Source organism: Megalobrama amblycephala, linkage group LG21 (assembly GCF_018812025.1).
Source record: "Megalobrama amblycephala isolate DHTTF-2021 linkage group LG21, ASM1881202v1, whole genome shotgun sequence".
NCBI lineage: Eukaryota > Metazoa > Chordata > Actinopteri > Cypriniformes > Xenocyprididae > Megalobrama > Megalobrama amblycephala.
In genome coordinates, this window is record NC_063064.1 from 9,303,640 (window position 1) to 9,331,614 (window position 27,975).

A 27,975-nucleotide genomic window follows, 5' to 3' on the forward strand; every position below is an offset into this window, starting at 1 on the left:
AATGTTTGAGGATTCAGGATGAAAACTTCTCATGTAGTGCTTGGAGGAGGAAGGGGATGTTCCTGAAAGTCTCCTTTCTTTGCCCTTGACATGATGTGAGAGGACTTCAGATGTAGCTGCTTCTTTTAGTAATCTATTCTCCCTGCCCTTACGCAACTTATTAACGTAGCAGAACTTCCTCCTAGACTTTGCTTGACATTTGTTTGAAGTTCTCATCTAGATTCTGACAAGGGTGTAAGGCCCTCCTGCGTTCTGCCTGGGAAATTTATCAGCTTTGGGTTGCCAGGTTGACGTCAATTCTTCATTTTTACAGGCCATCACAATAATGGAAGTCCCGGTGGTAAAGATTAAAGGAGGGCAGCCGGGCACAGAGGCGCGTGAGAAATTGATAAAATCTATAGTCAATATGGTACGTCTCGGAACCCAGAATCTTTGCATGCTTGAGAGCACTGGGGGATTTGCAGCATGGTGTTTTAAGGGAGGGATTTGGTGTGGCACTGCACTGTCTAATGTCAAACTCACTTACACGGTGGTCTGGACTGGAAGTTCTAACATTGTGATCTAACAACTTGTTCTGTGTTTGTCCAACAGGTGGTCTTTAATCCATTGAATTAAGAATTAATTCAATCATTTATGTAATCAACCCTTTTGTGATTAACCCCTTTTTTAGTGTCATTAAATTGTTTCTTTTAATCTTTATTTTTACATGCAGGTAAGAATAATCATTTCTGAAAGTGAATCCCAAATGACATGAATAATGGAAGTTTCTGCACTAACAGATCTCCCCTCAGTTCCCTTTAAAAATTTAAAGGGCTGTTCACACCGAACACATGCTTTTGTACTGTTTATTGTACAATAATTTATATAAAATATAAATTATATATAATATATAATTTATATCGAACAATAATTAATTTATTATGTTGTAAACCGTTCAAAAAAGAAAATGGAAAGTTAAAAGGTTAGTTCACCCAAAAATGAGAATTTTGTCATTAATTACTCACCCTCATGTCGCTCCAAACCCGCAAGACATTCGTTCATCTTCGTAACACAAATTAAGGTATTTTTGATGAAGTCTGAGAGCTATATAACTGCTCCAAAGACAGCAATTTAACCACCACTTTCAAGGTCCAGAAAGGTACTAAAGACATTGTTAAAATAGTCAAAGTGACTGCAGTAGTTCAACCTGAATTTTATGAAGCAACTGGAATATTTTTTGTGTGCAAAAACAAAACAAAAATAACTTCTCTTCTGTCATTCTCCTACACTGTTTATGTTCAGCGCTTCTGTGTTCTATGTCAGAAGGCCGACTCGGTCTAACAGCATAAACAACTTAAAATACATTTTGGTCATACAGATAAGAGTAATACATCATTCGAAAACGGTCTAAATTTATTTGCGTAAACTCACAATAACAAGAAAACGTTGTGTCTTTGTAAAATAAAGAAAACAAACAGGATGCGCTTTCTGCCATCTTGGTCTCCCTGAGCTGGAGCAACTTTACCTTTGCAACCGACAAGTCTCCTTGCCATTTTTTCCCAGACACATTCATAATCATTACTTTTGCCGGTGCTTTGCGGCAAGCTTCATGCATGCGCTTGAGCACAGAATAGGCTATATTACTAGGGCTGGGTAAAAAAAAAAATATCGATTTCTCGATTTTAATCTATTCTCATTTTTACAAACCGATATCGATTCTTAAATCCCAAGAATTGAATAGTCTAGTCTGTTTTCAGTTGATGAATGAACAGAACATGTAGCGCCTCCCATCCAATAAATCGCAGTAATCTTTGTACTTTGTTACTTTTGATATGAAGCAGTCTCAGATTTCAGATGACGTCCATCTTATTATGAGATAAAAATAAAAAATAAATAACGTTTTGGCGCTGTTTAATGTGACGTGACAGATCGCTGTAGCACCTCAGTTAAAGAGAAGCGGCAGCACAGAGCGCATGTGAACATCCTCTCCGCTTTAATACCAGTTACAGCGCAAAATAAACATGACTAAACATCTGAAGGTATGTTAAAAGATATAGTACAACTTACCGAAATCCATATCATGTCTCGTGTAATAGCTCAATCAGTGTTTTAACCTCGGAAATACGTCAGTAAAACAGCTTGTAAACAATGTCACGTAATTCAGTGACAAACTCCATTAGTCAGCTAGAAAAGTGAACTCTAGAAAGCAGCATTCTGATAAATCTGATTAACATTAATTCTGATTTAATGTTCTTCAATATTGATTGCAATTTGCATAAATCAGTTATGACAGCCACGATTTAATGTGTATGTATGTGTGTGTGTGTGTGTGTGTATATATATATATATATATATGTGTATATATATATATATATATATATATATATATATATATATATATATATATATATATATATATATATATATATATATATATATAATTCTTTTTTTTTTTTTAACGAATCAGTCAAAAATTATGTAATTTTAAAATAATTATAATTATGATTATGTAATTTTTTAAGTTAATTTTAACCTTCATTATTATAGTAAAGTTGTACCAACTGACTCCCATGTGTAGTTTACAGCGTTAGTTGAGATTTTTTTTTTCCTCTTGAAAATTTGCCATGTACTGTAACTGATATACTACATCCAAAATAACCGATATCGAATCGAATCAAAATCGAATCGTAAGCATGTGAATAGAAATCGAATCGAATCATGAAAATTGTCAATACCCAGCCCTAAATACTATGCCTATATATTAAAGGCTCATTATGTTTAGTATTCTCCCCAGTATATATTTAAGTAATTAAATTAATGTAAACGTTACGGTTAGTCGACTAATGGTTTAAATGAACGACTAATAGTCGACTAGAAAAATCTTTAGTCGGGGGCAGCCCTAGTAATACAGGGTGCATGGAGGTATGGAAATATATGTTGATAGGCAGGTAGGACATCCTATCATTGCATTCTGAATTTAGTGATTTGACGTACAATTTTTTTGGTCCTGAGACTGTTTTTTTTTTTTTTTTTAATATTTAGACCATTTCTATTATTGATTTCTATCAGGATGTGAAGAGAGTTTCAACCAGTATAACAAAGTGTTTATGAAAAAAAAATTGCCTTCCCTACCTTTATTTCAAGTAAGTGCATGATAATGACAAAAAATATATAACTTAAAAAAAAAAAAAAAAAAAGCAGGCATAAATTAGCATGTACAAGTAAATATCCTATATTAGCCATGGCCGATCGATTGTTCATTTGTGTAAGACACCACGTGAAGTAGAAAATCATATCTCCTGCATTCTTTTTTTAGTATTGTTGTCTAGCTGTCCTGTGTGAACTGCCCTTGACACCTGTTTTTTGTATCCACAAAATCTACCTGTGTCAGAACACTTAAACATCTTTGAGATCCCTTTTACTAAAGCAGAGATCTCTTTGCATTTGAGGAAATGCGGATCACAGTGATGTTTATTGATATTGATTTCATTTTCATTGTCATTTTTCAGTTATGAATTTTCCTCTATCCCATTAGGATATAAACACCCCCTGTATCAAGACTGACAATGTCAGAGATTTTGGTGATGGCGAGAATTGCGAGTTCGAGAATGTGTTTGTGTTGAAAGACTTCCAGGCTCCTGAATACAGCTTCCTATACAAGAATGACAGCCGTATCCTGGGGCCTCCTGCCGTGATGCACTGCGCCAGCAAGGGAGAGGTAAGACCTGAAATAAAACAACACAAGCAAACACAGAATCATAGCCATCTACTGGGTTTTTTCCTCCCTGAGGCGGTGAAATAGTTTGATACCACTGTAGCACCTGCTCGCCGTCACGGGTTGAGTAAAAGCCTGTTGAAATAAAGTTGTTCTTCCAACTGAAACGGATTCTTAAGCAGCTTTGATTGCTTCTGTAAAGCCTGAAAAATGTTACAGGCTTATCTGAGTGTACGCAGGAGTGTCTGCTTGACTCTTTCAGATATTCCAGAGCAAAGCCAACACTTGGCTGGCTAGCGATCGGTACCGGACAGAAAGATTAAGTCTGACGAACACTAATATAGATACGACTGCGACACTTCAGTGAGAAATGAGGGCTTGTCTTATTGTTGGTAAATCTTGTGGTACACAGCTTAGCTGCCACTTCAGTGCACACTCCATAGTCTTACTACCTGAGCGGGCACACAGAAATTTGTAAATCTAGAAATACCTTTATAAAAATATACATGTAAATACAATCAATAACATTTAAATTGTATTATAAATAGGACAAATTAATCGCATTCAAAATAAAAGTTTGTATTTACAAAATATGTGTGTACTATGTATAATTATGTATATTTAAATATAAACACATACATGTATATGTACATGTATATACATGTAAGAAATATTTGCTTGTATATACTGTATATATATATATCTATATAATTTATATTGTATATAAATATAAATATTACATATATAAATTTTTTTGTAAATATATATATATATATATATATATATATATATATATATATATATATATATATATATATATATATATATATATATATATATATATTATGTAAACACAAACTTTTATTTTGGATGTGATTAATCGCGATTAATCGTTTGACAGCCCTAATTATAAATGATTTATTAATAATAATAATAATAATAATAATAAATAATAGTGAAGAATTAACCTGTTAAGAAAAATGAAAAATTGTTTTGTTTTTATATGTTTGTATCTATATTATTATTGTGTGTGTGTGTATGTATATATATATATATATATATATATATATATATGTATGTATGTATGATATATATATATATATATATATATATATATATATATATATATATATATATATATATATATATATATATATATATATATATATATATATATATGTATGTATAATTTTTAGAATTAAAATTATTTATTTTTATTTTTAATATAGTATATAATATTTCTGTTCAAATTATTATTTTTTTAAAATAAAACGGTAAAATAATACAATTACTTTTTTTAAATTGTGTGTGTAAGTGTATAAGTGTCTGCTTAGAGGGAACATTAGTTGTAATCAGTTTCTACTACTGTACCTTAAAGACATCTATATGTAAGTGACTTCCTATTATGATTGGTTGTGGCATAGTCCTGATCTGGTGTTTTTTCAATCTGTTTTTAGTGTACATGTTCTGAATTTTATTCGTATTAATGATGTTATCCATCGCTCTGATTCTCCACGCTCTCTTTCGTAGCCTCTGCCATTCTCCTCCAGGCCTCTCTACTCTATGACCATGCTCAACTTGTCTCTCTGCTTTACCGGATTCCGTAAAAAAGACGAAGTGGTGAGTTTTGCTTGTCAGCTCAACTGACTCAAAAACATTCCCATAATGTCACTGTCAGATTATTTGCTCCAATTAACTGTTTTTCTACAGGTTACCCTGGTAAATCTCGTCCATCACATGGGGGGTACTATCCGAAAAGACTTTGACAGCGCTAAAGTCTCACACCTCATCGCCCATTCAACCCATGGTGAAAAGTACAGGGTATGTATTCACCCCATCCACACATACATATATATCATCCTTCAGCCCCACTGATTTTTATCTACTCTCAAAAAATCAGGGGGAAAAAGAGATTTTCAGTTGTGAGATCCTTTGTTTGGTTCTGACTCACCCTGCTGTAATTGCCGTATCTGTGATTGCTGCCACAGATCAAATCATATACACCAGTGTAAATATGAGTCAAAAACATGGCTGTGTGTTCTACAGGAGAGTAATATATATGCACACATTGATCAATATACAAAAAAGTACAGTATATATACTTGCAATACACAGATGTTCAAAATGTGTAATAAGTATTTTTTGATATTGTGGACAGTAATCAGTTTATGGAACAGTTTTTACTCCAAAATGAAAATTCAGATTTTCAGAGGTGGCATAATGTTTGTGGTCAGTAAGATTTTTCTTTTTAAGAAATTAATACTTCAGCAGGGAAACATTAAATTGATCAAAAATGACCAAAAATATGTATATAAAGATATTCTCTTGCTGTCTAAAGGTGATGATACACGGGACAACTCTTTGAGCAGTTCTGCTGGGCAGTGTTGCCGTCAACGGGCAACCTTGGTGAGACACAGGGCAACTAGTTAGGGCAATGGACAGTTGGCAGCAACCAATCAGAGTGTAGCAAATCTATTGCCAACCCAATAAATACTTTATTAAAAACACTTGTTAGGTACTTTATTTAAACTTTTCAAATATTTTCTTTGTTTTTATTAAATATAAATACCTTTTTGATCTGATTTTGTGATAGGAAAAGGGAGAAGAGCGAGTTTGGCAAAATGCGGATTGTAACCCATGTTGATCGTGTCAAAAGCTACTTTCACGTGCCATACGCCCTACAGTCTACACCACTACAGACATTAAACAGAACATGTCTTTTTAGTATTTAACTGAAAACATTTGATGGCTAAATTACAGCTTACGCACATTAAATTGGACACCTTTTGGTATTTTAAGCAGTAAATGAGGTAAATTCCCTGCTTTGGGTTGACACATGACAACATACCAGTGTAAAAAGAAATAAGTTCACGCTACTTTTCTTCGCTCCATGCCACTGAGAGGCCGCCATCTTGTTGAATTTTTTTCTGAAATCTCCAATCTCCATCTCCATGAAATCTCTGAAATCATGAAATACTTTAGATCGGTCGTGAGCATTTTTTTGAGATCCTCCAATCAGAAAGCTAGTAGCCGATGACCGGCTACTAGCTTTCTGATTGGAGGATCTCAAAAAAATGCTCACGACCGATCTAAAGTATCCAGATAGAAATTTGTTACTCATTCTCAATGGGAAAGTGCCCAAGCAACATTGCTTGCCCCCGGCAACATTGCTCAAAAAGTTGCCCCGTGTATCATCACTTTAAGTGTGTGGTTCCAGAATAATCAAAATTATGGCCTGATAATCAGGTGATGTAATACTGGTTAAATTTGCTCTCATCTTCAAATCCCAGAAACCTTTACAGTCTTGCAGTGTTTAGGAAAAGTCAATCACCCAGACTGTTAAATGCATTGATCTTTATTCCATTTATTTCCTCATTAATCATATATTAATTTTTAAAAATCTACCTCAGTAAAGAGACTCTTGATAATTGTCTTTTTGTTCATTGATGGCTATTTCCTGATGGCTCCTCAAACTCCAGGTGTGCTCTCCGTAACGTGGTCCACTGTCTGCTGTTGACGTGTCTGCGTTATTTAGAGAGGGTTTGATTAAAACCGTTCTCATGTATTTCTCCTCACAGCGTGCTGAATTGGGCTGAATCATTCATTAGTCTCATGCATAAATGCATCGAGCAGGCTTTGGTGAAGGGATCTCTTCCCGTCTGATGCTATTCACTGCTTTTTCTCTTTCTCTCTTTTCTTTTCTTTTTTTTTAAATTAATTTTGTTTTTTTTTAGTTGGCAGTGTGCATGGGCACACCCATCCTCACCCCTGAGTGGATACGCAAGGCATGGGAGCACAGAGATGACATGTAAGATTGTGTGTGTGTGTGTGTGTGTGTGTGTGTGTGTGTGTGAGGCATAAAACTACCCCCTGCGTCAATCCCATTCACTGTGTGAGTCTAGAGGAGTAAAAACTGAATGATGTGGCCGAAAAGTCCAGCCACTGGTGCGCAAACCAGAGGGACCCTTCCTGCTTCCATATTAAAAGTGGTTTCCACTGCACTTGGGTTTTGACATTTTCCACACATGTATTGAACATTAAACCTGACCTTTCACATTAATGACCTGCTACTGGCTGGATGTAGACTCAAATGGTCTTTTTTTTTCTTCTTTTTTCTCCATACTGTCCCCTCTGCGCCCTTAAGACTTAATGGAGATAGACTTAAAGCCAATATGAAATCAGAATTGAGCTTGTACTGTCTTAATACATGTTTCTGTTCTTATTGTGCATGATGGATCAGTGAACGTTATTCAGAAGGGTATAATCTTTCATCCGAATATAATTTGTTCTTCCTTTGAAATGACATTCCTTTTTTAATGATGCTACCTTAATTGCACATGCTAGTAGTTAATGTTAGCCAAGGGAGCTTCAAGAGGTTTCAAAGGCAGTGGTTCTCAACAATGGGACCTCAGCAAACTTATAAGTAAGTCTTAATAATAAGTCTTAAATTTTTCCAATTTAGTTAAATGAATATAATCTTATTTAAATTGCTGGTAACACTTTAGTTTGGTGACCTATTCTCACTTTTAACTAGTTGCTTATTAGCTTGCATATTACTAGCATATTGGCTGTTTATTACATTGTAAAGCACATTTAAATGCCTTATTCTGCATTACAATATTCTACATCTCTCAATCCTTCCCCATACCTAAACTTAACCACTACAACAACTACCTTACTAACTATTAATATGCTGTAAATTAGGAGTTTGAGGCAAAAGTCATAGCTAATAGTGAATATGTGTTCCCCAAACTAAAGTGACCCAAATGCTAATGCACTAAAAGTAAAGATGTATAACATGTATAACAAAAAAACAAACAAAAAAAAACATGGTTTTAGTTTATTTTTATTACAACAAAAGTACCAGATCTTACATACAGTAGGAAGGCCTTTGAATATTGGTTTGGATAAAGATTCAAAGAGTCAAAAAGTTTGGGAAACACTGATCTAGGGGGTCCACCAAAAGTTTAAGTGGCAAAAAAAAATGTCAGATTTACGAATGGATTTTTTAGGGCCGTCAAAGTTATGTTCATCGAACATTGGTAGAGAAAAGATAAACATTCTATAAAATTGATATTTTCAATAATTTGCTTTGACTTCTGTGCTGTAACAATTTAGCCAATTATTTAATTTGAATACAGCTCATCTTATATTAATAAATAAAAATATGAATTAATAATAAAATTATGGTTTATGAATGTATAAAGTATAAATGCGTCTGTAAACATGAAAATGTATTGCTTCCTTTAAATTTTACGAAGTGGCTCCGTTGCAAGGGGGTCAAACTGTTTGAAATCCTTTTTTTTTTTAAGTCTGCTATATTTTAAATTAGCAATAATTTAATACTGAATGATAGATTTGAAGAAGAAGAAAAAACATCAAGATGTTCTTAACGGTGAACTTGATTTAGTCGTTCGTATCCTGGTCCAGGTCTGGCTCTATTCTGATGTTGAATGGCCACTTCTAAAATTCAGTCTTCAAATATCCTATTTAGCATATTTTGGTGTTGTGGTGTCTGATTATTTTTTTTTTTTTTCTCTCCTCTTTTCTTTGGGTGTAGTAATTTCCATGCAGGCAACGAGGAGTTCCGCACTGAGTTTAAAGTCCCTCCGTTCCAGGACTGCGTGTTGAGTTTTCTGGGATTCTCTGAGGAGGAGAAAATTAACATGGAGGAGAGGACTCAGAAACACGGTACTGAACTCGCATGCATCAGTGTCTTTTCTGAAACAAATCTGAAACGTTTCATGTTTTCAAATGTTACAGCTTCTGCTCAAATAATTCTCGATTACCCAATGCTTTTCATTCTGATGTATCCGAGATGTTGACCCCAGGATATGCCTCTGTATTTTATTGCTAGACCTTCTCTGTTAAAGCCTGACTTCTGCTTGAGGGGGATTTTTAAAGGAGCATGTACTGCTTGTTTTGTTCAGGTGGACGGGTCCAGGCGGTGGGTGATGAAAGGTGCACCCACTTGGTAGTTGAGGAGAACTCCATTAAAGAACTGCCCTTTACTCCCTCGAAAAGACTCTATGTTGTGAAGCAGGAGGTATGAACTTGACTTATCATCTCACAAGTACATGCTGGGCTTTGTGTGGGTCCTTAATAATAGTGTGTGAAAATACACTCTGTTATTTCACGCCGTTTACGGTCTATAGTCCTTTATCTAGTATGTTGCGAGAAGTGGGAATCTTTTTTTGGCACGTGTTAAGGGTTTTAGTAAATCCGTTACAATCATAAATGCATCAATATTTATTTAAAGGTGTTAATAAAGGGTTTAGTGGAGGTGTTATAAATGAATGGATCTTAATTTATTTCTCATTCTGTGTCTTTCTGCAGTGGTTTTGGGGCAGTATACAAATGGACGCCCGTGCTGGGGAATCTATGTACTCTTATGAAAAGGTGAGGAAACCTTTAAAATGTCAGCAGTTGTTTTCATTTGTTCTTATTTGTTTTGTCCTTAGACAATTTTTTTTAATTTTTTTTTTATGGGGTGCTTTTTGTCTGATTTTAGGTTAATTAAAAAAAAAAAACATAAATTAATTAGGGAAGCACCAATGTATTGGCCGATAAAAGCAATTATTTTCACTAATGTTTAAAAGAGCCAATGATTGGGGTGTTTACATCCTGTCAATCATAATCTTAAAGGAGACTCTATTTGACCCTATGAATCACCCATAGTGTCGTATAAATGAATAAACTACACTACCCACAATCCTTAATCTTCATCCACCAATCAGAGAAATCACTGTTACTATAGAGTGGTGCAGGTATGACGTCGCTTTGTAGTAGGCCAACCGGCAGTTTGCATCACACTGGTTCCCTTGACAAAAACCAATAGGATTTTTCCATAGGCTTTTAAATTATCGCAATAAACAAACTCTGTTATCAACAAAAGTTTATGATACTTACACGTTTTGTCCATCAAGATAATTTTCACACATGAACGCAACTTTTATGAATTTTGAAGCCTGAAGTAAAAAGCTAAAGGTAGGCTATAAATGAACTACACCATGGTCTTATGACTTTAACGTTACCACCACTAAAGCCCTGGGTATACTTCGTTTTTTTACATGTATGCTAGTTAATGTGCACAGCCTTGGAAAGGGTACTTCATTTGACTTGAACACATATTTGACTTGAACACATATAAGTTCGACACATGTGCAGTTTTGAGCAATCTCTCGCCATGAGTTACAACCCATGTAAACATCTTTGTATTCTTTCATACTAGAGTTGCCAAATGAGGGCAATTTCTAACCTCTTCGCGCAATCTCTTGTCTGTAGGCCTCCATTGTCGCTGTAGCTTGCATGCGTTCCTGTCTGTTCTGTTTATGCAGTTTTTCTTTGACTACCTTGTGAATTGATGCCCCCAGGGCATGGTTGCCACACCTTGTGGATAAACTAATTACTATTATGATACCGCTTGGTCCATTGGGTCGGTCCCTAAAAAAAAAATTAAATGCGCATGTGTGATTTGTGCGTACAAGTATGCGCGGTTACAAAAATCTGGCGGGCCACATACAGTATGCGCATACTTTGTGCCACACACATTGTGCGCTGACCCTCGTGTTCCAGTAAAAAGTGAACTATACTTTGAGCTTAAGCTTCCGACAACTCCTTCAGTTTTTATCTTAAAAAAACAAAACAACAAAAAAACATTTTCCCTGAAAGTTTGAGTTAGAATAGTTTATAAGAACACAATTATAAGCTGTTTGTAGTCCCATTTAGTGAGAATTGGATATTACTTTTTTATGTCATATAATAAAACATGATAATATCTTATTTCAGGCATTTAACCAAAAACCTATTAAAAACCCCATTCACTTAAGGGCGATAAATCTAGAAGTGCTAAAATGCTAACTAGTTTCAGAGTTTCAACCTACATACATATGTCATCTCTGCAGCACTTTATACTGCCAAAATTGTGATCAAATTTCATGATGCATTGCATCATTTAGTAAAGAACTGATTGATTGAATTTACATCTTCATTAAAGTACAGTGCACTTATATATGTTATCGCCGTGTCTTCCTCTCAGCCGGAGAGTCCTGCGATGAAGAAAGCCGTGTCTCTGCTGTCTCTCACAACACCCAACAGTGGCAGGAAACGTCGACGTCTCAGAGAAACATTGGCTCAGCTCACCAAAGAGACAGAGATTTCTCCCTTCCCACCACGCAAGAGGCCCTCAGCTGAGCACTCCCTCTCCATGGGCTCCCTGCTGGACATCTCCAACACACCCGACACATGCAAATCCAGCGGAGGTGAAATGAATGATCTGGCATGTCATGTGACTAAAGCAGCAAAATAATATAACACTTCCCCTGTCTTCCACTAGTTAGACACATGGATAGAAGATTGTTTAACATTCAGTTAAAGAAAACATTGCTCTGACTGCTTGTCTGAAAAGTTTGCAAAGTTCCCATTGCATTATGTAAGAGTTCTATTCCAGAACTCTCCAGGCTTTGATCTCTGAGGTCCAGGGTGATCCCAGGCAGGGCTGAGATGAACCAGAAGCGCAGTCAGGGTCTGCTTTAGATGAGTGAGGCCACTGTCTTTTGCAGAGCTCAGGTGCAAGAGAAGCAGCGGTAGGCGGAGGATTGCCAGACAGCGTAGATCAGAGCAAGAGTGGCCACTGCAGCATACAAGCAGTCCTGTGTGCAGACAGGAAAACCAGACAGGTGACATTCATATGACTTTAGCCCAGGGAGTAGGATGAATGTAAATGTCTACCAACAATATTAATGTAGGTCTTTTCATTAAATGGAGAAAAGGTGGTGGCTTAAATTGATCAAATTGATCTATTATTCTTAGTATTGGTTCAGCACATTCTTTTTATTGTTATTTACTTTAAAGTAATGCACAAGGTTCAGTATCATTTAGTATGTTCACACTTGTTCAGTTCTCTTGTTTTTTTTGGTCCAGATCAAAAAAGAAAACGATACATTTAATTCTGGTTCACTTGGCGTTCACATTGTCATTTTAAAGGCCAAACATAAAGATACAAAAAAAAAAAGTATGCGGAATGCGCGTCTTATTGAATCCACGTTTCATGGAAATGAAAGTGGAAAAATGGAACCGGTTCTTGATACTCAACCCTAAGTCTCGGTCCGCTTGTTTGATATACACCAGGGTTCGGATGGCAGCGTTCACTCTTATTCAAATGAACCGCTCTAACAGAGCAATAGAACCAGAGTTCCTTTTAATTGAACTAAACCTGCCAAGTGTGAACACACCCTTTTAGGGCATTTTCAGACCTGTAGATTGTTTGCTTCTTTCCAAAATAGAGACTTCATTTATTACAATGTCACATTTACTTTTTGGTTCAGTTCGCTTTCACGAGGCAACATTTCAAAGTGTACCAAAATGTGTTTTTGCAAGTCACATGTGAGTTTCTTTTTGGTCATAGTTTCCTCTGTGTCATCTATCAAGATGGATTGACAAGTTCGCTCCACAAGCTTATTGTGGCTTTATCTGTAGCTATCGAGACACATGCAAACACTTATATATCAGTTGGTAATGATGGCTACATTCATATATATATATACAACATTTTAAGATGAAGAGACACTCTGGTTTTCGACTGCGATCAACTAACGTGCTCACTCAAAGAATCGCACTGGTGTTTTTTATAACCCATATCCTATTTATGATATTATGATACCACTTGGTTTGTTCTGTTTGGGTTGGTCCTTTTTTAAATTTCTTATAATAACTTTAATTTTACGGTGTCATTGTTACATATGTTACATGTAGTTACTATACTACCAACTATAAATTATGCACAATTACTTTCAGCTAACCCTTAACCTAACCTTATAGTAAGTATATGTAGTTACTTAATATTACTCAGTACTTAAATGTATAATTGGAGTGTAACAAAGACACCTTAAAATAGTGTAACCAATTTTTTTTTTTGTAATTTCAACCATTTAGATCTACCATTTCACCAAACAGAACAGCAAAAATGACTAAAATTAAAAAAATCATTTAATTGTTACACCACCTTTACTTAAACAGATACTCCACCCAAAAACTTTAATTCAGTCATCAATTACTCTACCTCATGTCATTCCAAACCTGAATGCATTTCTTTCTTCTCCTGAACACCAGTCAATACAATGGAAGTCAATGGGAACCAAAATTGTTTAGTTTACAATATCATCTTTTGTGTTCCACAGAAGAAAGAAAGTCATGCAGGTTTGGATCGATACACAGTAAGGGTGAGTAAATGACAGAATTTAAATTTTTGAGTGGACTATACCCTTTTTACATGAATATAATTTGATTTAAAACAAGTGAACTTAATTCGGATTAACTGATACAACGGTGCATTTTACTCTTTACTGTGTATCCCTGATTGATTGATTTTGATTTTTTGTAATTTCTGTAGAACGGAACATTTTTTTTATTCCTCTATTTTGTACTTAAAACAAAATTTTTAACCCTTGATTTCATATATTGATTCCTATAGACTTTTTTTCTTTTCTTCAACTCAACATCAAATATATTTCGCCAAAGAGGATGAAACATATCAGAGGATAAGTAACAGCGTGTGGTTTATAGTGGCTCACCCCTGCATGTCTGCTTATGTGTTTCAGAGAATGCCAAACCCCCCAAAAGCTCAACTCCTGCCCTTCCCAAGCAGTCAGCGCGATGGCAGGTCTCCAAGGAGCTCTACCAGACCGAGAGCAACTACGTTGATATCCTGGCCACGGTCCTGCAGGTTTGTGTTCATTGTATGTGTGTGTCTTGTGTGTTCTCTTTCTCCTGCTCACTCACACATATAGGAAAGTGGCAATCCACAGTACCTGGCTGTGGTCTTATCAAACTGAACCAGTGCCTCTGACCAGTAGGGGGGAAAATGAATTAGATTTGGGCACCAATGCCATGAGCATTTGAGCTTTGCTTTGCACCCCTACATATGGAGCTCATACAACACACACATGCACGCACACAATGCCACATCAAATGCCTGCAATCAGAACCCAGCAAATTTCACTGAACAGTGGAGTCAGATCATCAGGCAACACTGAATAGCCTGACCTTTCCATTGTGGTCCGCTGGATCTTTATTAAGTTTATGGAGTAGCTGTCAAGTAGAGGTCCTCATAGGACTGATTTTTCCAGAACTGTGCATTTTCCATATTGAATGTTTAACAGCTTATTAAATTTTTAAAAAAAATATATATTTTTTTTATTTAATTTTAATTATATATTTAATTATTTATTGTTTTTATACTTTTATATTATATTATTTTATACTGTTCAAAAGTTCAGTAAGATTTTTATTAAAGAAATTAAATTATGCTTTTTCAGCAAGGATGCAAAAAAGAAAGAAATCAAAAGTGACAGACATTTATAATGTTAAAAAAATGTTTTTTTTCTTTTTAACTTTCTATTAATGAAAAAGATCCTTAAAAAGGAAAAGGTTGCCATCACAAATGAATTAAATAAAGTTGTGAAATATATTAAAATGGGTTATTTTAAATAGTAATACTATGTCACACTATCAGTGTTTTTATTGTATTTTTAATTAAATAAATGCAGCTTTAGCAAGCATAATAAACTTTTTTTTTTTTTTTAAATTTCATCTCAAAAATTTTCAATGGTAGTGTACGAACTACAGTTTTAGGGTTTATTTTAAAATGTCAAAAGACTGAAAAATATTGAAAACTATCACCCCACTCTGCTATAAGTCTGCCTACTTTGGCTGACATCTTTTAGAAATAGCACCCTCTCATGCCTACAAATCAGAGGTTTAGTCCAGTGCCGCAACAAATCTAATCGGGTCCTTTAGTGATCCCACAGGAATTCAGACTTCTACTGTCAAGTCCCGCTGCGTTAGTGAGTGTCTCTGGATCCTTCCTGGCTTCCTGATCTAATTTTCCTTTATTCATCGGTTCTTTCAGCTCTTCAAATACCCACTGGAGAAAGAGGGGCAGGTGGGCGGCCCCATTCTAGCTCAGGAAGAGATCAAGACCATCTTTGGCAGTATTCCAGACATCTATGATGTGCACACGAGAATAAAGGTAGGCAATAACCTTTCCAAAATGCTGAGCAAAGGCTGTGTTGAACGTGTTAGCTGATGAATGTGCATTGACAGGCGGATCTCGAGGAGTTGGTGATGAACTGGTCTGAAGAGAGGAGCGTTGGAGACATTATCCTGAAATATGTGAGTGTGATGAAGCTTTGAACTCGACCTCCTCCGGCGTGAAGCTCGTAACGCAGTCAAAGACTGAATGGCAGCTTTTGTGATCTCTCTTTATTTTTTAAAATTCTCTCTCAGTCTGGAGAGCTGGTGAAGGCCTACCCACCATTTGTCAACTTCTTTGAGATGAGCAAAGAGACCATAGTGAGATGTGAGAGACAGAAGCCGAGGTTTCATGCGTTCCTGAAGGTACTGTTATCTCTTTTTATTGTTTTTGAGGGCTTTTATGTTATAAAGAAATTGATATGTTGGGCAGACCTTCATTTTTTTTTTTTTTTAACAAAGACCTCAGGGTGCCAATTCTCTGATCTTTTTAGAGTTACCAGTAAAAGTACAGACAAAATCTGCTCTATATTTAAGTGGTTTTGTATGGCCATTTTTCATGAAGGCCATTATTTCATTCACATCTTCTTTCATTTTGTTATCCAGATTAATCAGTCTAAACCCGAGTGTGGTCGCCAGACTCTCGTTGAGCTTTTGATTCGCCCAGTGCAGAGACTGCCAAGCGTCGCCCTCCTGCTGAATGGTAACGCATGAATACGGCTGTCTGCATGATGCAAGTGAAAGTCACACAAACAGCTGTTTCTTTTTAGTAAATCTGACTGAATCCATGATTTAAATAGTTTAAAGACACTTTGGAGTTTGTGTTTTTCATAAATTGTTTTTCCACTACATGGAAAAACACAAGATTGTTGGTCAACCTCAGAAAATGCAAACATTATTCAATAAGCGGTTTATGTTTCACCTCTGTATCCTGACACAAGAAAACAAGATTTGTGGATTTTGTTCTTTGTAGATATAAAGAAACATACATCAGATGACAATCCAGATAAAGTGACACTTGAAAAGGCCATTGAGTCTCTCAAGGAAGTGATGACGTGAGTCCTGCGATTAACACCTGAAATTTTCGTTAAAATAAATTTGTGAAGCACCAAATTTTTGGCAACCAAAATTTTTTTTGCAGAAAATGAAATATCTTGGTAATACTTTACAATAAGGTTTCATTAGTTAATGTATTAACTGACAGGACCTAACAGTAAACAAATGTTTTGTTACAGTATTTATTAATATTTGTTAATGTTAGTTGTTAATAATTGTTGTTAACTAATGAAACCTTATTGTAAAGTTATATTTTTCAGCCATAACAATATGAAAGCTGAAATCAATGACTGAAACAGTGACGTTTAACTAAAGATTTCTCTCTCTCACAGACACATAAATGAGGATAAAAGGAAAACAGAGGGACAGAAGCAGATATTTGATGTTGTTTATGAGGTGGACGGCTGTCCTGTGAGTAGGGTTTTTTTTTTTTTTCACTTTTCTGGGAATAGTTCAACCATAATTCTGTCATTTACTTGCCTTCAAACAAGTAGAGATATATTCCAAGTCTTCTAAAGCTTTGAGTCAACAGATTGCAATGAAAGGCTTTATTTGCTGAAAATTGCAGCCCTCCGTCACAGCTCTCATATAACTTCTCTTCATTTTCACGTTCCCAACCAACACAACCGAAGTCATCAAATTATGACCGAGGGATTTTTCTTGCTCTTTTGAAATAAGAGTATGATGTAAGCATACTCCAACATTCACCAAGGAAATCTCCCCCGCCACTCCACTCAGATCATAAAAACTATAAAATTGGGTCATTCATAAATCATCAGTGTTGAGGTCAGAACCATGAGTGCATTGAAACATGACTATCCATTTACTCACCCCCCACCGGCAAAAAAAAAAAAAAAAAAGTGCAGTAGAGCATAGCCAATGGTAGGAAATGTCTTTTACATATAGATGTTAAAGTGCCTCTATTATGCTTTTCTGGACTTTACCTTTCATGTAATGTGTAATATAGCTGTCTGTGAATGTAAAAGGTCTGCAAAGTTTCAAATATCAAAGTAAAGGATAGATGGAGTTATTGTCTCCCAAATGAAAGAACTGATTCTGAACTGCCTGAAACGAATCGTCAGTAATTCCAGTCTTACATCCTGCATGAACCTACATAGGTTTGTTCAAATTTGCATAATGCCAGCACCACATTTTTAGAATGCAGTGTCATACATGAAATGCTGCAAAAGACACGAGTGCAACGGTTAAAGATGTCCGTCTAGCTCGTTTTTACATTGAAAAACAATGGAAAAGTAGCGCAGAGTGGAAAAATGCGTTGTGCGAATTCCTCTTAGGCGGTAGACCAATCACAAAGGACTGGGTCGTTTGTCTAATCCGAACAGAGTAGGCTCTCAGAAAGGAGGGGTTTAGAGAGACCGGATCGTTTATTGAACTGTTTTAGACGCTGAGAATAGAGGTGATGCTGTCGTTTTATTGCTCGGCGAGGCAAACCCTTTGAAATCCTTTCAGATCAAGGAAGGAATTTCAAAGGTGGGGAAAAGGAACTTCGGGATGCCTTTGCAGCTCTTCAGCCCGAGCTCCAGGCTCAAATTGCAAGCCAACAAATTGGGTTTTTCAACCCACCCAACGCGCCACATTTCGGTGGATGCTGGGAGCGAGAAATTCGATCCCTGAAAACAGCCCTGCAAGTAACCCTCGGAGCCCAAACAGTCACTGAAGAAGAATTGCGGACTGTTCTCATTGAAATAGAGGGTATACTGAATGCCAAGCCCATTGGCTACACATCTTCAGACATAGCCGACCCAGATCCAGTTACACCCAACATCCTGTTAATAGGGCGGTGAGAAGCATCACTTCCACAAGTGACATACCAAGATTCCGAACTCCTGAGCAGATTGAGATGGAGGCATAGTCAGCTGCTAGCTGATCACTTTTGGAGGCGATTCATCTGTAACTATTGTAGGAGACCTCTAAAACAATATTAGGAACCTAAATTGCACAATATAGAGGCTAATTTTCTCATTTTAAAGGTTCTGTTTCTAAATGTCAGAGAGAGCGCTATTTGTCTTGTAAAACTAAATGAACCATTTTTGTTGCTATAAACCTTGACTAACATTTATAAGTGGACTTTGAGAAACAAATTAAGTGCTATGAAGGTGTAGAATATGGCTATTTTAACAGTAAAGTGTGAAGCTGTATTGTTGGCTGCTGTTCTTCTTTCTGTGGTGGGAGATGCAGCCATGCTGTCTGAAACTTCCTCTCGCCACTAAATAGATCAGATAGAGTCAGCTCATGTTGTCTCCTGTCAGACTCGGCCCAGAACAGCTGCGTCTAGAGACTGGGCTGCCAAACCAATGATCGCCCCCAGATGGGGGTGCTTTTCCTGGATCAGTTAGGTTTTTGTAGCTCATGGGAACTGAAGCAGCATGGACACAACTGAGTCTGATCCAGGAACAGCACTCTGAGGAATCTGAGAATATAAGCCTGCAGGCTCAGAGACAAGGAAATACAGCATGTTCATCAGGCGCGCTGATTGATTGAACAAAATTTTGCACACCAATCACTTATAATTAATTCATTTACTGAAAAGGTTGTAAACATGTTGCGAGAAGGAAACTGATCTTTGTTTATGTGTTTGTATGCACCTCCAGGCTAATCTGTTGTCGTCACACCGGAGTCTGGTTCACAGGGTGGAGACCATCGCTCTGGGAGACAAACCATGTGATCGGGGAGAACATGTCACACTCTTCCTTTTCAACGACTGTTTGGAGGTAAAGCTCAGTCTTTCCATGTCACTCAAGCTTAACTGCTCCTCTGAATGTGTTTATGGAATGGAAATATTACAGATGGGCTCTTTTCTTCATTATGCAAATGCTCCATCAGGTTCCCAAAAGCAGCACCACTATATGAAAGACATCAGTCTTGATTTATGGTCTTGTTTTTAATTTAAAAAAAAGCCTTATGTCAAACTACTAGCTAGATTTTCACTATATTGTTATTATTACACCCACATTTCATTTGAATAAACAAATTGATAAAAAGTGAATGTCAAGTATCATAATGACTTTGGAGCTATTCACAGTTGTTTTGTGAATCCATTAGGTGTTTATTTATTATTATTATTATTATTATTATTATTATTATTATTATTATTATTATTATTATTATTATTAGGGGCCAAGCACCGAAGGTGCTTAGGCACCTATTGTTATTGTTGGCGTTCCGTACGCTTATTCTTCTTCTTCTTCTTCTTCTTCTTCTTCCGCTCTTGAAGTCTATGACAGCCCATAGAACCGCTTGCGGGAAAGTTGTGAAATTTGGCACACAATTAGAGGACAGAATGACCTTTGTCCATAGCAAATTTGGAGTCTCTAACTCAATCCCTCTAGCACCACCAGCTGTCCAAAGTTGCACTTATGTTTATGCTAATAACTTTTGAACCAAAAACAAAATTCTTTTTTCCTCTGATTCCTTGGGTCAAGCCGATTCGAATGTACCCTATGACGTCATTTTCCGTCATGAAAATTTTTCCGCCATTTTGAATTTTCTGAAAAACCTACTTTTTCGAACTCCTCCTAGGCCGTTACTCTGATTTTCACGAAAATTTAACCAGATCATCTTCAGACCATGCTGACAAAGTTATGGAATTCAAGTCGATTGCTCAAACCGTTTTCGAAAAACACACGAACGAATTGTACGTAGCGCTTGCGAAAATAGAAGTAAGGCTGTATCTCTGTAACACTTTATCATATTCAGACCAAACTTGGTACATGTCATGACAAGCATGACCTGAGGCACCATGCAGTGTTTCGGCGCAGCGCCACCTACTGGTGCGGAGATATGAAAAATGGTTATTTTTGCTTATAACTTCTGATGGGTTTGTCCAAAAATCATAAATTTGGTCTCGTTGGATTCGGGGAATCATGCCGAGTCGAATGATATCCAATTTTCCCACTTCGGCCATTTTGGCTGTCGGCCATTTTGAATTTTGTGCTAAAATGCTGTATTTTACGAACGCATTAGCGTATCGTTACAAAACTTGGTATGGGTCATCAGCACAATGCCCTGAAGGAGCCTGAGAAGTTTCGGACCAGCGCCACCTTGTGGTCAAAGCTATAACAAAATGTACAAAAATGTTAATAACTTTTGACTGTATTCACCAATTGTAATGAAACTGGTCTCAGTAGATTCCTTGGGTCATGCTGAGAACATAGATATCAAATTTGCCATAGTCAGCTAAACTTCCTGTCCGCCATATTGTTTTTTCTTTAAAAACCTACTTTTTCGAACTCCTCCTAGACCGTTGCTCCGATTTTCACCAAAATTGAAACGTGTCATCTTCAGACCATGCTGACAAAAAGTTATGGATTTCAAGTCGATACGTTTAACCGTTTTTGTATACCAGAGCAAAGAATTTGAGGCATGATGCAAAAACGACTCTTGAAGCTGTATCTCTTCAGTGCTTTGACATATTGACACCAAACTTTGCAAGTGTCATTGTCACCTCACTCTGACCATACCACAACAATTTGGACACAGCGCCACCTATTGGTCGAAAGGGATGAACCAGTAAATCCTCATTTTTGATCATTTTTCAGCTATTTTACCTAAAATTATCTTAATAGGTCTTTAATTGCTCACTGCTGCTGTTGGTCTGATGCTCACAGCCATGTTGGCTGGCTTCTTGTGCCTTTTTTGTGCTTGGCCCCGTAATTGCTGCTTGCAGCTATTTATTATTATTTTTGTGTGCATGTATCTCTATTTTTTGCTAATTTTCATGAAATGTGTTTTTATGAAATGTTCAAAAACATTAAAATGTAATCAATACTGATAGCAATTTGAATGCACCTCTTCTATGATAAGTATGTTCTTCTGAATGAAAATACTATTTGATTATTTGAAATTCTCTAAGTGTAATTATTCTGAAAATGTAATGAAGGAAAATTTCTAGAGCCCGAACCAATTTTGTTTTTGTGGGGCCAATACCGATATTATGGAGTAAAAACAAGTCAGATATCGATATATGGGTCAATATTCTTTATATTATAGGGGTGCAACGGTTCGGCATGTGCTATGTTCAGGGAAAATAGAACAACTGTCAAATAAAAATAAAGAAAATGAGAGCAAATAAGCAAACTACAAGCAACAGCAGATATTTCAGGCATCTAATAGTAGTTTTCAGGTACAGAAAATGAATAAAATAATCAAATATAAAATAACTGCATATTATCTTCACTGTTTAAATTAAGTAAACATTAATCGTAATTGAAGTTACGAAAGCTATTCAGTCAAGAGCAGTGAGTGATTTCTTTGTTGTTTGATTAACATTAAAAACACAGGCAGCAGGAATATTAGGCTTCTTTCCCTTTAAAGGTGCCATCACACATTTTTTTACAAGATCTAATATAAGTCTAAGGTGTCCCCTGAATGTGTCTGTGAAGTTTCAGCTCAAAATACCCCATAGATTTTTTTTATTATTTTTTTAATTAATTTTTTTAAACTGCCTATTTTGGGGCATAATTAGAAATGCACCGATTCAGGCTGCGGCCCCTTTAATTGCTCGCACTCTCCGCCCCCTCCCGAGCTCTCGACTCTATCATTGCATAAACAAAGTTCACACAGCTAATATAACCCTCAAAATGAATCTTTACAAAGTGTTCGTCATGCATGCTGCATGCATACATCGGATTATGTGAGTATTGTATTTATTTGGATGTTTACATTTGATTATGAATGAGTTTGATAGTGTTCCGTGGCTAACGGCTAATGCTACACTGTTGAGAGATTTATAAAGAATGAAGTTGTGTTTATGAATTATACAGACTGCAAGTGTTTAATAATGAAAATAACGACGGCTCTTGTCTCTTTGAATACAGTAAGAAACGATGGTAACTTTAACCACATTTAACAGTACATTAGCAACATGCTAACGAAACATTTAGAAAGACAATTTACAAATATCACAAAAAATATCATGTAATCATGGATCATGTCAGTTATTATTGCTCCGTCTGCCACTTTTCGCTATTGTTCTTGCTTGCTTACCTAGTCTGTTGATTCAGCTGTGCACAGATCCAGACGTTAATACTGGCTGCCCTTGTCTAATGCCTTGAACATGAGCTGGCATATGCAAATATTGGGGGCGTACATATTAATGATCCCGACTGTTACGTAACAGTCGGTGTTATGTTGAGATTCGCCTGTTCTTCTGAGGTCTTTTAAACAAATGAGCTTTATATAAGGAGGAGGAAACAATGGAGTTTGAGACTCACTGTATGTCATTTCCATGTACTGAACTCTTGTTATTCAACTATGCCAAGGTAAATTCAATTTTTAATTCTAGGACACCTTTAAGACATAATACACGATCCAGTACATATACTGTTACGCATGTGTTGTATTTCTCAACTGTTACACGTTCACTTAAGACATAACCGACTATGTTTGCTAGGATACTTGCCAAGACGGGCATGTTGAACATAATTTTTGTGTGAATTTGTCCCTTCACACACAAGATTTGAAAGAGAACTCAGTATTTGCGTGCTGTCTGAGATAAGCGTGTGTGCGCTTCAGATGAGCGCACACACAAATCTTCTCATAGCGCGCGCGAGTCCTTGCATCTTGCTCATGAATGCAAGGCTTAAATAAATTTGCAAGGCTTAAATGAGTTTAATTTAAAGTTTAGCTGTTCATGTCTCTCCTGTGCTCATGTGCTATCAACACCCGGGCGATGACTGCGTAAATGACTGCTCATATTCAAGCATATAGGCACTCACAGTGAACCAAATTTACAAAGAGTGACTGTTTTGTCCACGCTTTTTGATCATCGTTGTTGTAAAGTATTGGGAAGCCAGATTTGAGATTAACCGCAGTGCAAGTGCGTGCCGAAAATGTTCGTATCGGTGAAATATCGGTGTCATATACGCCGAATGCCGATATATCTGCGACAGGCTCATATTGGCCGATAAAATCAGCAGACTGATAAATCGTTTGGGCTTTAAAAATTTCCCATTTAAAATGCTGAATTTTTTTTTTTTTTTCTGTTTTTTTTTTTTTTTTTTTTTCTCATAAGTAGGAATTGAAAAATGTTTTTTGTTTGCCAAATCAAAGTCACTGAGGCATTAACCAACATGCAGTATTTTCCATTTTAGTTAAAAATGACAGTCTCAACAAAAACTAGTATATCAACTAGTATATCATCATATTCATGATTCAAGTATAAAAATAATTCATATACTTGGATGTATTCAAAACGACAGGAAAATGTTGCTTCTTGCTTTACACAATTTAATATTTTTCATTCAATCAGAAATTTTGATAAATGTATTTTTGTACCTATTTTGAATATTTTTGTACCTTTCTGAGAAATGTGCTTTTAAACTTAGTTCAAGTTCAAATACCAACAAATATAGACCCTTTCAAACAACTTTTCATTTTATTAGTTTAAAAATATATCATATATCAAATTTTCTCCCTTTTCTTCTCCATATTTTCAGCAACCTCAACAATTGTTTGTTCAGTTTACGGGTGAGCGGTACCGTTGAAGAAAGAAATGTATAATTTATGCGTGTGCAATCTGTGCTTGCTGACTCGACTCTCTGGCCTGTTTCTCCAATTAGTGAGGGGATGCGTCTAAGCACTGTGGAGGGGTTTGCTTGTGTGTGCCGGCATGGGGATGTGGTCCTCTTCGCCCAATGCTACTGTAGCTCTGTCCTGGTAATGAGTGCAGGGAGAAGGGAAGACTCTGAGTGATCAATTATTCATTTTAGGAAGTCCTCTGTATGCATATCTGCCACCCCAATCTGCATTACACATTTTGGCTCCTCTAAAGCACCTGAAGGACTCCCCACTGTTCCAGAAGAGAACATTTTACATTCCTTGCATTATGAAGAAAGCTGCATGTATTAAGCGTTTAATATGTATGTGTGTGTGTGTGTGTGTGTGCTTTTTTCCTTATGCGTCTTCATATTCAGATCGCCAGGAAGAGACACAAGGTGATAACCACGTTCCGGAGTCCGTTGGGTCAGACACGGCCGCCCGCCCAGCTCAAACACATAGCCCTGATGCCCCTGTCCCAGATCAGAAGAGTCCTTGACATCCAAGACACAGAGGGTGAGGGGACCACCTGGCATTCTGCATCCTACCAAGTGCACTTGTGCATATTTTAGTTTTCTGTGTTCTGAATTAGCACCCTGGAGAGGGAGGTTAAGTCTGGTATGTGTAAAGTGTGTCAATTCACTGTAGAGCTGGTTGATGTCGTTAAAAATTAATTATATTTTGGTCTAAAACATCTTCCAAAGGACACTAAAACCTTTATCTTATTTACTTTCACAAACATAGCAATACATAAAATAGTTTTATTAAAATATTTCATGAACATTTTAGGTGAGGATGTAAACAAACATTGAACAAGAGTTTTGATTTGATTCTTTGAAACCAATTTAGATAAATGAATTAAACTTACCCGCTCTTTTGTTATTGTCTAAAGCAGACACGCTATTAAAACATGTCTTGACACTTTTATGCCAAACAAGGAAATGGAAGGATCACAAAACTAATCTAATTCTGTGGTCTTTAGAAAATTCAATGACCATAAAACGCACATAAAATATTTGCAGTATTCACAGCATTAATTTATATTGCCAGCAGAATCATTGAGAATATATTGTGAATATTCAATAGATCAGCCAGCCCTACTTTACTGTATTTTGATGAGCTAAAGACACAGTAAGGCCATAATTTTACACCGTAATTGCACATTATTGATGAAGATCACATTCTGGAGCCTGGAAATTTCTGAGATTCAAATCTGCGCGTCCACAAGAGCAGCTCCTCGTACCGGAACCTATTTCATGTTTCAAATGAACTAATTTCCCAGTAGTCCACTTGGTATGGTCCCGTCAATGAATAAAATGAACTCCTGCCCTACATTGATTCCTACTGAATATTGTTTCACTTGGAAAGACAACACATTAAAGATGTTAAATGTGTTGTAAATGTTGTTTTAACCAATCAACATAAAAAATAATCCTACATTTTTAATTTTAGACAGGGTTGGTGCATTTCATTACCATGGAAATGGCACATTACTATATACATTTTATAACTATGTAGTAATTGGCATTTTTAAATGCTTTACAAAGAAAAGTTACTTTATTTCATTTTTGCACACAAAAATATGTAAGTGATCATTTGCAGCCAGCTGAAAATCTGATAAAATCTGATAGGATCATACCACCCAGCCTTAGTTCTAGATCACATCCCTGATCTAACATTTTTGCGTATTTATCTCTCTCAGATTGTCAGAATGCCTTTGCCCTGGTGGTACGTCCTCCTACAGAACAGGAGAATTTGTTATTCAGTTTCCAGTTGACGGCCGAAGACACCCTCAAATCTGCCTGGCTCAAAACTCTCTGTCGACAAGTGGCCAACACGATTTGCCGAGCTGATGCGGTGAGTGGACATGCACACATATAGAAACATGGCCATTTCCTCCTCAGATCATCCCCCTCAGGCCTGGAACAGAACTCATTTATTTATTTTATTAGCTCTGCTTTCTTTTATTGTAGCTATAAATTAGGAGGTTTGTGTGGGCCTTTTGGTGTTGGCTAATCCTATTAGATGCTCCTGTGTGGTTAAACTGGGAGGCAGATTAATGTAATTAAGAGTGAAATTGTACTTGAACTTTACACTTCAGACACAGACATCTTTATCTTCATGCTGCAGAAACGCAGGTCCTGCCCAGGCCGTCTACCACGGCACATGTAATTGGTGCAGGCGGACAGATGCATGTATTTCCCTTTATAATTAAACATCCAGACCAAACCCTGCGGCTAAGTACAGTTTGATCTGGCCTGCAGTTCTCCCATCGACCATGAGGTGGCGACCTATCCACACGTCACTGCGTGAAATGCGGCCTCATTCACTCTCTGCTCCTCTGAATATCAAGAAGCCCCAGCTGTTTGGAAAGCTGAACAGTGATGCTTCTCTTTGCATTTTGACAGGCCAGCAGTACTGCTGTGTATTTATTTAATTTTCCATGTCTTAAACAGGAAGATCTCATTCAGAGCACTGATCCTGACTCCGTCCAAGTAAGCACAAAGGACATGGACAGCACGCTCAGCCGAGCATCCAGGGCCATCAAAAAGACGTCAAAAAAGGTAGAGAGAGGAACCTGAATCTATTGAAAACAATGACATGACACGCATGCAAATTTGGTCTTGCTGTTAATGTTCCGGATGCTTTCTTGAGAATGACATCATAAAGTAACTATTCTTAACCCAGTGCCTTGTAGAAAACACAGAATAATGGTGCAATTTTGTGTGCTTAGGTCACAAGAGCATTTTCTTTCACTAAAACACCCAAGCGTGTGCTTCAGAGGGCATTTATGGCCAATGGTACCCCAGATGAGAGGAGTCCTGGCCCAGATGCCGATCACATGGGGCGAATGTCCAGCAGCTCCACTCTGGCTGTGAGTCCACACACACACACTCTTTCTCTTTCTTTCTTTTTCTTCCCACAAATCTATTGAAGTAACATACGAATGAAAGACGTACAACCGGGTCGATGATACATCAATAACGCACTCACTTTAAAGGCCTATTCACACCATCCTTTTACTGTGTTCAGAAAAACATGCACAACAACATGATGTATCTATAGTATGTGCTCCTTGAAGGCTAATTCACTCTAAGGGTGTACTCACAATAGGCACGGTTGCCTTGAACCGAGCCCGAGCGCGATTTGTCCTCTGGCCTGCACTCACATTGCACTTAACGTTCCGAGCCGGAGCACGCTTACCTCATATACGATGTAACTTTTTGAATGGAAGAAAACAGGCAGAAATGCACTTTCGCTAAGATACTGCCTAATATATATTATAATTTATGCCGCGCAACGATTTTCACTTGCACGTATCATGAAAATAATTAAATAAATTAATAATATATATTTGATATTTGTCTTTTTTTTAAATTTTTTTTATACACATATTCATGTCTCATAACAGGCCATTTCTCATCACACAAACAAGTTGGATTTGAAAAATAACTGTCATGTTCACACTGCCCCAACAGACACCAACAAACGCTGATTGAACATGTTCACTCGAGTGAAAACAAACCCCGACCAATGCCAACAGACTCTTTCAGGGGTAACAAACTGTTCCAACAAAACCCAACAAACGCGTTTGTCTGTGTGGTGTGAATTGGCCTATACAGTCATATTGCTAATTT

The 27,975-nt window shown here is 36.7% G+C and overlaps 1 protein-coding gene across 7 annotated transcripts in view; it reads left to right on the forward strand.

Moving 5' to 3' along the window:
* The window catches only part of ect2 (epithelial cell transforming 2), a 45,286-nt gene that overhangs the window by 5,594 nt on the left and 11,717 nt on the right, over window positions 1–27,975 (forward strand). For 2 of the 7 annotated variants that reach the window (XM_048172154.1, XM_048172159.1), the window contains exons 4-26: window positions 314–409; window positions 3,515–3,697; window positions 5,225–5,314; window positions 5,405–5,515; window positions 7,429–7,502; window positions 9,255–9,385; window positions 9,625–9,740; window positions 10,031–10,093; window positions 11,733–11,955; window positions 12,256–12,372; window positions 13,873–13,914; window positions 14,293–14,417; window positions 15,603–15,722; window positions 15,797–15,865; window positions 15,980–16,090; window positions 16,331–16,427; window positions 16,698–16,779; window positions 17,113–17,191; window positions 19,393–19,512; window positions 24,715–24,853; window positions 26,040–26,194; window positions 26,794–26,901; window positions 27,072–27,212. In XM_048172154.1, the coding sequence (XP_048028111.1) occupies window positions 314–409; window positions 3,515–3,697; window positions 5,225–5,314; window positions 5,405–5,515; window positions 7,429–7,502; window positions 9,255–9,385; window positions 9,625–9,740; window positions 10,031–10,093; window positions 11,733–11,955; window positions 12,256–12,372; window positions 13,873–13,914; window positions 14,293–14,417; window positions 15,603–15,722; window positions 15,797–15,865; window positions 15,980–16,090; window positions 16,331–16,427; window positions 16,698–16,779; window positions 17,113–17,191; window positions 19,393–19,512; window positions 24,715–24,853; window positions 26,040–26,194; window positions 26,794–26,901; window positions 27,072–27,212 (2,592 nt within the window). The remainder of the gene's footprint in view (window positions 1–313; window positions 410–3,514; window positions 3,698–5,224; window positions 5,315–5,404; window positions 5,516–7,428; window positions 7,503–9,254; window positions 9,386–9,624; window positions 9,741–10,030; window positions 10,094–11,732; window positions 11,956–12,255; window positions 12,373–13,872; window positions 13,915–14,292; window positions 14,418–15,602; window positions 15,723–15,796; window positions 15,866–15,979; window positions 16,091–16,330; window positions 16,428–16,697; window positions 16,780–17,112; window positions 17,192–19,392; window positions 19,513–24,714; window positions 24,854–26,039; window positions 26,195–26,793; window positions 26,902–27,071; window positions 27,213–27,975) is intronic. The other 5 variants (XM_048172155.1, XM_048172157.1, XM_048172156.1 and 2 more) reach the window with 5 other exon arrangements.